An 11,822-nucleotide genomic window follows, 5' to 3' on the forward strand; every position below is an offset into this window, starting at 1 on the left:
GCAGTGAAAAATCTGCATGAGTCACACTGTGTTACTGTATGACTGCAAGTGTTCTCCTTTTTAATCCCCTCACAGACAATTCACCACACTGTTTCCTCTGCCCTATTAATAGTAGCGTTGTGAAGCCGCCACGGACCCTTAATGGTTTCATCAACAGAGCAGACAATGAAAGTCCAGAGGAGCCCGATACTGACATGAACCAGGCGTCATGGACGAGAGCCGAGACACATGACCGAGGCTCAGCAAGGAGGAGAGAGAAAGTGTGTGTGTGTGTGTGTGTGTGTGTGTGTGAGGGTGAGTGAGGGTGGGTGGGTTTTTAGGAAGGCGCAGTCCGTATCCCAGTAAACACAACAATATTATTTTAAAGGCAGGGAGTTCTAGCTAAGAAAATAATTGTGTGTGTCCTTGTATTTTTTACCTCTTTAGGAGCTTTTCTGGGACAAAACACAGTCCTTGTCAGGACCAGTAGTCCACATGGAGACAGTAAAGCTGGTCCTAATGAGGGAGAGAACTTTGTTTTTCAGGACCTGGTTAGGTTTAGGGCTCAGATTTGACTTGTAGTTAGGTTAAGGTTCAGGAATAATGTTTTGGTTGAGCTGCATGTCCAAATAGCTGCGTGAACTGTGTGCGTGTGTGTGTGCAAAAATGACGGAAAGTGAAAGGAAAGGAAAGTGACAAAGAAGATGAAATGTAGATGAAACTGACCCCCCAAAAAAGGCATGTGAAACAAAAGAGAGCAAAACTTGAAGTGAGATAAAAAGGTGAACAAGTGAAAAATGGGGAGAAGTCAGAGAAAAGGGAGAGAAAGAACTCCCATCAGACTTTCCTCTTGATTCCCAGCCAACACATTTACAACTGAGGAAGTCTGCGCTGAGTCGCTGCTGCTGCTCCCTCCCTCTCTCCCTCTCTCTCTCTCTGTGCCCTCCACTCCTTTACTTTCACCTCCTCTCCTCTTGTGCTGGGACCCTCCTCCCCCTCCCTCCCTCCTGAGAAAGTGGGACTGCACTCTCGTTCTCTCCCTAGCTCCCTCTCCCCTGTGAAGATTTAACACAGTGCACATCGGAGCTGGTGGTCACAGTTCTGCCCTGGATTGTAACTGAAGGAGAGAGATTGAGACTGCTCGCCCTCCTCCACCATGGATGTCAAACTGCTGGCACTGACGACTCTGCTGGCCGTGGTCACTCATGCACCGACCTACAGCGGTGAGTCCGACAGAGGGACAACATTTGATGACTTTCTTTGAGACAGTTTGCTGCATGCAAAATGCACATTTTCTTCAGAACTTTTACAATGTTGCTTTTATTATTTGGGTTATTAATTATTATATTAGAAACTCAGCAGAATGAGTCAAATCTAAATGATGCTTCTTTTTGGCTTCACACTGAATTTTATTTTTGTTTATGAGAGCTCAACTTCTGCTTGTTGCTTGAGAGAGTCTATTGTCAGGATTTACTCTTGTACATTTTTGGTTGACGAGTGATGAGTTTCAGTTGTTTAGATGAATCATGTCCTGTTGCCGAAGGAAATTGCAGAAGATTTATAACATAGTTTTGCTTCTATTTCATTTACATCTCAGACTCACACACTGAAAAAATAGTGTGCTGATTGATAACAATAAATTCTTGCTGTAGCGCTGAAACAATTAGTGATTTTGGAATTAATTTGCAAGTATTTTAAGATTTTATTATTAGATTTTTTTTTTTTTTTTTTCAACAAAATAAGCAACTTAAAAATATTAAATGAAAATAATTACCAAAATCAAAATCAGTATTGGAGATAACCAGCAGTTGAAAAACACATGGCATTTTATCATTTTTTAATGAGTAATGCATGCAAATTAAGCTGATTTGGTTTATATATAAATTATTATTTTGACTTAACTCCTTTCTTTGCACTCAGATCTGCATCTATTATATTATATCAGTGGAGCAGTCAGAGTGTTAAGTCCTGCATTATGCTAAGCTTGTTGCTTTGAGACCTCCACATTAAAGTGTTAGGTCTAAATGTGTGTATTTGTCCTTTCCCTCTGCTTTCTTTTAATTAGTTTCTAATTAGGGATAAACAATGCGGCGGTGATAGCAGTGGACCGCTCGCTTCTGGCCCCGGTGCTGCGTGCTGCATAATGATCCCTTTAGTTTGCATGACAAAAGCCCCTGAATGGGTGTGAGTCATTAGGGTGATATTACTGAGGATTTTTAGCCATTTGTGTGGCAGGACATTTGGCGTTGCATCACCAACACGCATATCAATGGGATCACGTCAAAGCCGGGAACAATGGTGTGTTCGTTACACTTGATGCACTTTGATTTTGTTGGAACTGTGTGCTTATGTAACAAGGACATGGACGATACAAATCAAAAAAGTATCTGGAAAATCAGCATCTGCTCTATGACCTTTCATTTCTTGACTCTCTGCAGCTTTGTTTTTCACCTTTCAAGCTCAGACTATAAGGATTCAAGTCAAAGCTATTAGATGGTTTCTTAATTCATTGAAGCTTTTACTGCCAGGTGTTTGCTTTCATCCTTGCGCTGACATTTTCGCAACCTTCACCGTTTCTTTGGAGGGCAAATAATTACAAAACTGCAATCACTTTGGTAATCGCCTTGCATTTGAAGTTATCCATGTGCATCTGCGCTCCTCTGGGCCCCACAAGGAGATTTGTAATCATTTTAAGAATGTACTCGTGGTGTTTTCCACGGGGGCCACCGATGCCGTCTGAGCCGCAGAGTGCTCTTTCACAAAAAAAGAGACGAATATTACAAATTGAATGTCGAGGGCCCTTCTTTCGAGAGGCCACGTCGAAGGTGCTGGGAGTGAAAAGCTAAAATTCTTTGTGTGTGTGTGTGTGTGTGTGTGTTTGTGCTTATAAGTAAGCAGTCAGGATGAAGGTGCTAATCTCTTTTTAATGAACATGTTGTTCAGGACGGCAGGTAAACACATAAGTTCCCATGCATTTTAAAATTGTTACAGTGATATATTGGTTTTTATGGGAGAAGCGATGCATTTAATTACAATTAAAATAGAAATGAAATTTGGTTTGAAATTGATGTTGAACTTTTGCCTTTAAAGTCAGGAAGTTTACCAAAACGAGTTTGTTTGCAAATAAATGACTATACTAATTCAGTTTTCCAGCACTGTTGCTAATGTGTCCTTGTGTGTTTGCAGCAAAGCCAATCAGTCTGGTTGAGCGGTGTTGGTGTCGTTCCACCCTCAACACGGTTCCTCAGCGCTCCATCAAAGAGCTCAAGTTCCTCCACACGCCCAACTGCCCCTTCCAAGTCATGTAAGTAAAAACTTGTGTCAATCACTGGGTCATCAATGTAATTATTTTTTAGGTAATTCAGTTTAAGGATGTTGGCATGTTTAAGATGAATCCTTAAACATGTTTCCTGTTTCCATATGAAAAAAAGGTTAAAATTGCCCGTGCATGCTGATAATTCATCTTTCATTAGCAGTAGCAGAGTCTTTGGTTTAACACTCGTGTGCTGGTACTTGATACAGAACAATGTGTATCTCACTGTAGTTTACACACTTTTCACAGATGTGTCTGTGTAGAACATACACAGTGTCAAGCTCTATGTCAGTTTCTGTGTTCCGTCTTTAGCAGGAATAGCAGAGTGTTCACAAGAAGAATCAAGTTGATCTCTTCATATTTGACACATTTGCAAGGAACACAGTTTTGTGTTGTTTTTTTGCAGTGAAATGTTGAAAAAAGTTTATTTATTTAACAGATTCAGGAATGTAGATAACTGCACTTGTTTGAGGTTTTTGTGAGAACACTTCGACTTGACTACTGACAGTTGCAGAGTTTTATCAGAAAGAAAAAACTCTTTATTTTCATTACAATGCTGTATTTTTTTAATAATTAAACAAACTGTTGCAGTATTTGCATTTACTATTTCAGTCTCCTCCTCCTTATCTTACACTAAATCAAATGAAGCGTTTATTATTCATTTAATGCAGCGTAGTGTAGGAATGAATGTGTGAAGTATGGTGTTGATATCCTTCCTTTATTTCCTGAATGAGAGGCCGGAGTTTAAAACAACGTAACCCACTCAGAAAGAGGAAAGCAGTGACGGCACAAGCTCAGGGGGGCAATTTATGCTTTGCAAAGGAAGCAATAATTAAGGGTCAAAGTGATTACCTTTGTATTTCTGCTGACCCCCCCCCCCCCCCCCCCCCCGTCCCTCATATTCTTTCTTTAATTTCCCCGAATCCAACTCCCTAACAACAGTGAGAATTATGTCAGTGGTCTGGAACACATTAACCAAAACGCCTCATTCATTTGTTCGCTCTCGAAAATGGGACAGCAGAAGTGTCACGGCCAAAAGGCTAGAAGTCTGTGGGGCTTCTGCCAAAAAGACAAAAATGGGGGGGGAGGGCAGGTTGGGGACTGTTAGCGAGGCTGACTAAATGGCAAAAGGTCAGTGAGGACATGCAACCCTGCGGCCGGGCCACAAATATCACTCCAGAAATCTGCCCAAGGAGTCAAGAAGTCAGTCAGATGAGGAGCCCGCAGAGTGCTGCTCCTGTATCTCAGATGAAAGAAAGACAGTAACATTATAGCCCCTTTTTCCCCTTAGACCTTTGTCCCCCACACCCCCCACGTCCCACTGTGTGCCCTCACCAGAACCCCCACCCCACCCCACCTTGCTGTTGGTATAGACTTGCTGTGAAGTAATTACTACCTGCTGCTTGTGGAACTCCAGTCCTCTAAATTCCAGCCAAGTCAATTAGGGTTTAGGCTCTCTGTTGGGGTTTAGGCTCTCACCCAGACATGCAGACAGATAAACAGGATGAAGGGAGACACATGAAAACAGCAGAGCGGATGAACCGGCCGTCGCTAATAAAACAGAGGGGCAGGGGAAGAAGGGGACATCCCTGGAGGAAAAGCAAACACAGATCCACTTACTGAGCTGTTTGGCCTCCTGACACACATGTTAGTTTGGGGGATTTGGGACTGAAGCTTGGACTGATGCTCTCGAACTGCCCTTTTAAGTTTAAAGGCTCCATTTGCTCATTTGCACATGTGTCTGCATCTAAATGGGGGTGAGGAATAGGGGAGGTGGCACATTAGAGGGGGAGCAGTGATGGAGGTGAGGGCCAGGGACACAAATTAAATCAGACAGCAGTTTGAGGTCGAGAGGAATGTGTTTCAATTTGCAGCATCATGTGATTGAGAGATGGAGGGAGGAGAAAGAGGAGCAGTGAGGCACTACACCTCTGAGTTGTTAACTCTCATACAACCTTTTGCCACAGAGGTGTGAGATCCCACCCTCACCATCACCCTCACCACCCCCCACCATTTCAGCACAACTGATCTGAAACTCACCCAGGCAGTGTCTGATAACAGAACAAATCCTCCTCTAAATATTTGGTTCAGCTCTCCATCAATCGGCCTGACATCACTCCCAAGAACACACACGCTCCGTCACCACAGAGCTATAAATCATTGGGTGGGATCAATCCGACTTCCCTTCCTTAGAGCAACACTTTCTTCTTCTTTTTTTTTAAACTGTTCTTTCACCTAAAAAGCCTTGCTGAGATTTATAGCCTGTTTTAGAAGACAGACAGACAATGACAACGTTCATATGACAATCATAAATGTAATAATTTTTGAAAACGACAGCATGATTGTTTGTCTGTTGTCTTTTTCTCATTTGCACTGACTTCTTCTATCATTTCTGGGTTTAAGCCGGGTGTGTGTGTCCAACTCTCCGCCCGCAGTAAATACAGTTATATGGATCTCACTCATGCGGCAGAATTGTGCATTTCCTTCACGTAATGTATTTAGGTTTATGAAAGAAAGTCGGTAGATTTCTTGCCAGTCGCAAGCAGACCTTATTTCCCTTTTTTCCCCTGGCTCAATTCATTCTGTAATGTGTACAGCGTCTTCTTTCTGTTTTTGGCGCAATGTTACAGCACAACGCACAGTGTTGTCATATGTATTACAGTGTTTTGAGCCATCTTTACGGGGAACTTTGTGAAAACGGTAAAGAAAAAGATGACATTGTACTGGTGTGACGACATGACCAACGTGACACAACAACACACCAGACAACAGTGGAGGACGTCCAGCAGCTCTTTTTCATTTGTGGCCGTTTGTCTCAACAAGACATTAAGCTTCGTATGAGTATAGACTGCAGACGTTGAAGAGAAAGACAGTCAAAGACGAGCCATGAGAGTAATGCTATTCTGTCGCCCAATCAGCTGACTGTCGTGGGTGGAGCCAGACCCCAAGCGCAGGGTGCCAAAGAATGGAACAGTTGGGGCTGGTTATTTTTGGTACAATTCCTAATGGAAACACAAAAAAATACATACTGTATTATATCAAACTCAACCGTTCCACTCTTGGCTTAAGTGAGTCGGATTCCTGGAGTAATGTACTTATTTTTCACATTCAAAAAAATGCTATTTTCCACATTGAAGCTGGAAGCTTTTTCTTCTGATAACGAGCGCTTTAGCCATTTTATGGTGTCCTAATATAAATGTGGCAGGGATAAAAAGGAAAATAACCAAAAACAAAAAAACGCTCCTTTTGATGTTTGATGTGAAAGGTTTCCCCCAATTTAGGCCAACAGTACCGTTAAACTGGGCCTTTTCATTACTTTTTACTTTTTAAACCACACCAGCCTGAGTCTGCATCATGTTTTGTGTGCCAGTGTCGAGACAGTTTAACAGGTCCTATGGTACAGTGCGATGTGTGATCATGTGAGACTCCTTTCCCATCTGTGCCTGAGTGGAAACAGAGGAGCTGTGATTTTTCACCGGCAGTCGGGTGACAGCCTGTTATGTGCAGTAATCCGCCGCTTTTCAGCTCGTAACGCGTGGTGGGATGTTCTGAGGTTTTCAGAGTTTAGTGGAGGTATTTCTGAGCTCAGCCTTCATAAACCAGATCAGATATAATCCTGACGTATTGTGCTCATTTTTACAGCAAGACTAATTCTGTTAAATCACTTTTTTATTATGTGTTAAATGTACTGTCACAGGCATCTGTGTTTCCCTGAATAATGCAGGTTAAGTGATGCTTAAAAGGCGGCACTTGACACTAAGCTGAAAGCTGGTTAGAAATTCTAATCCACTGGATTTAACCAGGATGTTTTGTGAGATGTTTGGGGTTTTACTGAGATTAAGTTAAGTGTTTTGTTAACGAGGGCTTTCTGTAGGAAAACAATTATATTATTGTGATTTATTAGCTGCAGATTAGTAAGTTAAAGACATAATTGGTATCATTATGTTAACCTAAACATTTATAATGATCTTAATAAATATATACGATATACGTTTGAAATGTCACGCTGTGTTTTGTTGTTTTGCAAGACGCCATTATTTTCCAAAAGATTCCAGCACTTTATGTGTAAGACATTTAACCAAATTTGTTAATTTTAAACAAATCGTATTCAATTATAAGTGCCTGATGTTGATGTGTTGATATGCCAACAGGTGACATACTGCTGATCAGCAACAAGTTAAATGCAGAAATAAATTAATCTGTGTGGATGAAAACCATTTATTTATTTATACATACACCAACCTTTATTTATATCACTTTAAACTTCCAAAGCTACCCGAAAGATGTTCCCAAATGGCTAAAATGTATGAGAGGTGATAGATGGGTTGTTAGTTCTCTAAAGCAAGTTCCACATTGATTCACTGGATAGTGAAATATATCAAAACTAACTCACTAAAATGTGGTAAATGAATTTATCATCATGCAGCTTCTCTCTATGTTGAACTGTCTGTAGACAAATTCAGTAAACGCTCAGCAAAGGAAACCAAGTGAAGCAGCTACAGTATGTGACTTAACTGAGTTTCTTATTAATGTTTAACCTAATTAAAAATCACGTGTCCTTAAGGTAAATAATAGATCCTGTTACAGTTTGGTTAAGCGTACACATAATAAAGTATATACATATCTGGACTGTGTATATCGGTTAATCTTCAGCTACAAAGGAAGCCCAGAGCTGACAGTACTCTGCAGTACAGTCCTTGAGGGTGATTTATATCTAAATTTGAATGAGACTCAAACATGCACTCTGAAACTCTGAATGCCTGCCGATTCTGCTTCATGTGAGCACCGCTTGTAAGAAATGACCTTAGCAAATGTTCATTTGCATGTAAAGAGGCTTAGTCACACAAAATGATGAGAATGTGGAGTCCAATTCCTGTTTTTTATCCCCCTCTCCTCCAACAGTGCCAAGCTGAAGAACAACAGAGAAGTCTGCATCAACCCAGAGACCAAGTGGCTGCAGCAGCACTTAAAGAACGCCATTAACAAGTGAGAAACACTTCTTCAGACTCCCCTCTGCTCAAACACCAGCATCGCAGACAGAGACAGAAATGAAATACGGCTCCCGTCTGGGTTCAGGAGGAAATAAACCACAGTTTAAAATAGCCTTTTCCTGAGTTTCCTGCTGATAATAACTCTTTTAAATCACTGACACAGTTGATGCAAGTAGCTGAGTTATTATCTGTGACATAATTAGTATCAAGGAAGAGGACTGATAAATCTGCCGCTTCCTTGTTTCACATAAGCATGTATCGGAGACCTTAGCAAAGGCTACAGGACCATCAGCTGTTCCCTTTTTTTTTTACCCCACATGTTTACATATGTTTTTTTTCAACACACATTTCAACACTTCTTGCACATCAGTGACTGACCGTGGTGCCTCTCCAGGACCAGGACAGCTCTGAGGGTGTTGATAGCTAGACCTGCAGTAGCTCACTCAGTGTAGTTAAAATGTGTGTAATCCTCGTAAAAAAAAGAAGAAAGGTCCCCGCATGTCTGCTGGTGATTATCGCCTGCCGGAATGTCTGCTTATTAGAAATACAATAAACACTTAAAAAGCATAATGTGAAAACCAATTAAGTCATTTCATAGGAATTATAAGATATTACTTATTGTGTCATTAAAAAGGACCTGTACGTATAACCCGGGCATATGGGTTTTGGTTAGTTAACCCGGGCAGTTATGCCGTGATATGCTTTTCAGCCATATCGCCCAGCCCTGCGCAAGACCATGCACATTTCTTTTCTGCGTCTGCTCTGATCTGGCACAACACTATGACTGGGAATTATCTTACGGGCCATTAGCACAGTTGTTAACATTAACATTAACATTGTAGCAATCTTACTTTTTAGTCTACAGCCACCAAGCGGAACAGTTCAATGCAGTTTAGTAAGTCATGCAGTTATTTGCACTGCAATTAACTAAAGCTGTGATATGGAACTTAATAAACAATCGCTACCATTGCACTTTTTGGTCCTATTCCCCTGCTTAAGTCTAGAGCAAGACACACTACAGTCTACTGGTATCGTCACTGCTGGGCAGCAATAGAACTGGAATAAGAAACATAAAACACTGCATTTTTTTGAATATAACACACCATGAACTCGGGTGTGAGAGAATAAAAAGACATGAGTAAATGAAGAGGTGATTCAGAAATATCATCCGTTTACATCAATGTGCCATTTTACAACAGTGTTAAATATATTGATATTCGTGACTACACAAGTCCAGACTGTACATATAAGTAATGTTTTATTGTATTCTTTGTTTGAAAGGCTTTTTATGAGCGTGGCTGTTCTATATCAGCATCACCCTTTTAATGCACAGTGGCACATAAATTACATTTATATGCTGCGATGTTCACCTATCAAGACCGACATCTGAGGCTTCTACATAACATGTCCATGACTGCACTACGATGAGTTCTCCATGTGTCCTGGTCTCCATATGTTCTTTGAGATGAAATGTAGACTTTTTGAAAAGGTATAATACGTGACAAGTATACGTCAAACTTTTTCAGAATCTTTATTTAAAAGTAACTAATATAAAATTAAGTTCCTGCATTAAAAACCTAAAGAACACAAGTATTCAATACAATACATTCAAAGTATTAGAAGTATTTTAGATGACATAAGAAAACAGATTAAAACTAATCAAATTTGTTGACTATGTTCCTTTTTTTTATCAAATATTGTATAATTTTAACTAAATTTTAATTTATTCTGGTCAGAAAGAGGTTGGGAACCTTTGTTGTAGTAACATGAACGGGGAATTTCAGGTGTGTCGCGAAGTGGAGTCTCATAAACCTTGATCTTTCTGAATCTCTCTCCAGGGTGAAGAAATCTAGAAGACGCAATAACAAGAAAAACTAAACACAGGGGAAGACAGATATGTCAACAGGCTTGTGCTGAACCTCTATACCTCCCCGTCACTGCTATGGATACATATAAAAAAAACAAAAAAAACACGCTGTATGTACCGATCCACCGCTCTGGACCACACGCAGAACCAGCACTTCAAACTGCGCCATCCCCAGCTCACCCACCAGCACCAGCACCACCTCCACTGATCCCTGTGGACGCTCGCGCAGTCACGGCCAACATTTTATGTTAGCACCAAATGCAGCTACAGCTCGAATAACGGGATGCATATTAATGTCAGACAGAGAGTGCGTGCACTGATGTGTGCATCACAATGAATACTGTGTCTGTACATAGAACCTTTAACTAACAAACTGAGATTTCTCTCTCAAACACAAGGTTTGGGTGGGTGATGCTACCCTGATGGTCACTCAGTTATCAGTTATAGCAAAAACAATTACCTCTTTGATGCTTTTGAAAAGCATCAGTTCTGTTTATATTCATATAATAAAGATTGGGAATATAAGGGGCCATTCATATGCAGCATCTTTAGCATGCACAAATACATTCTATGCAATGAATACACAACACATCAGACGCTGCAGCGAGCATCTTTTGATACTTAGAAGTGGGTCAAACCTCCATCTGTACGCACCCAGACCACTTTTTTTGTCTTTTTATCCCCACACATGTATCTGTGTAAATGGCAAGACAGGGAAAAGCAACACTGGTAAGCAAATATCTTTTTTTTTCTCTTTCTTCTTAGCTGAAAGCGGTGATAATATAGTGAGGCTGTAGCCACTCACAGGTTTTGGTTGCTAAAGCCCCTTTTCCACTAGCATGGCATGCCTCGCCACAGCACGGTTATTTTGCGCTAGCGATAGTACCTGGTCTCTTTTTTAGTATCTGCTCTGGCGAGGTTGCAAGCGAGCTGAGGCGATACTACTATGTGTGACATCATCAGACTGACGTCCACTGATTGGACCGAGTGCCGTCTAAAACCACACGGTTTTTAGACATTGCAGGTGGATGACCCTTTAACAAAGTAAATGGCATTACTCTGAGACTCCTTTGAGGGAACACGGGACAGACTCGAGTTGACCCTTCACACATGAGGTGACCAATCAGGGTAGGCCATGCCACCACAGAGACCTGCGTTTGTCTTTGAGCTTAAACATAAGAGGAAGCTCATGAACACTCTTAATGAAACATGTACTGATCTTATGGTGCTATATATCCAGTATAAAGGGGTCAGAGCCTTTGCTATACTGTAATTGTATTTCTTCACTGTTTTTATTTTATGTAAGAGAAGATGGGATGCTGTGACTATAATGTTTTATATAAAACACAATTATGTTTGGGGGGTTTTTACTCGTCACAAAACACTTTAAGTCTTAAGTGGAAGGGGAAATGAAAAGGTGGTGGTTTGTGAAAGGCCATATTGTACTGATAGACACTTATCAATGCAGCTTGTTTATATTGATTGAACATATCAATAAACAAAACCAAATATTTATTAAGTTAAATATGCATCATGAAAAACAGTTAAAAAAACAAGATTTTGTATTCCTTTTTTCTTTCTAGAAATAGATAAACATCTGATAAATATAAAATGAATAACTGATGCCAGTATTTTCATACCAACACCTCTCCTTGGTAGGAATGAAAAGCTA

At 40.6% G+C, this 11,822-nt stretch overlaps 1 protein-coding gene across 1 annotated transcript; it reads left to right on the forward strand.

Moving 5' to 3' along the window:
- The first annotated feature begins 1,037 nt into the window (after positions 1–1,037).
- Positions 1,038–10,680, forward strand: cxcl12b (chemokine (C-X-C motif) ligand 12b (stromal cell-derived factor 1)). Its single transcript, XM_058641532.1, has 4 exons — positions 1,038–1,202; positions 3,166–3,283; positions 8,195–8,278; positions 10,122–10,680. The coding sequence occupies exons 1-4, from the start codon at positions 1,136–1,138 to the stop codon at positions 10,159–10,161; spliced, it is 309 nt and encodes a 102-aa protein (XP_058497515.1). The 5' UTR covers positions 1,038–1,135; the 3' UTR covers positions 10,162–10,680.
- The last annotated feature ends 1,142 nt before the right edge of the window (positions 10,681–11,822 follow it).

The sequence above is a fragment of the Solea solea genome, chromosome 10 (genome assembly GCF_958295425.1).
Source record: "Solea solea chromosome 10, fSolSol10.1, whole genome shotgun sequence".
Taxonomy (NCBI): domain Eukaryota; kingdom Metazoa; phylum Chordata; class Actinopteri; order Pleuronectiformes; family Soleidae; genus Solea; species Solea solea.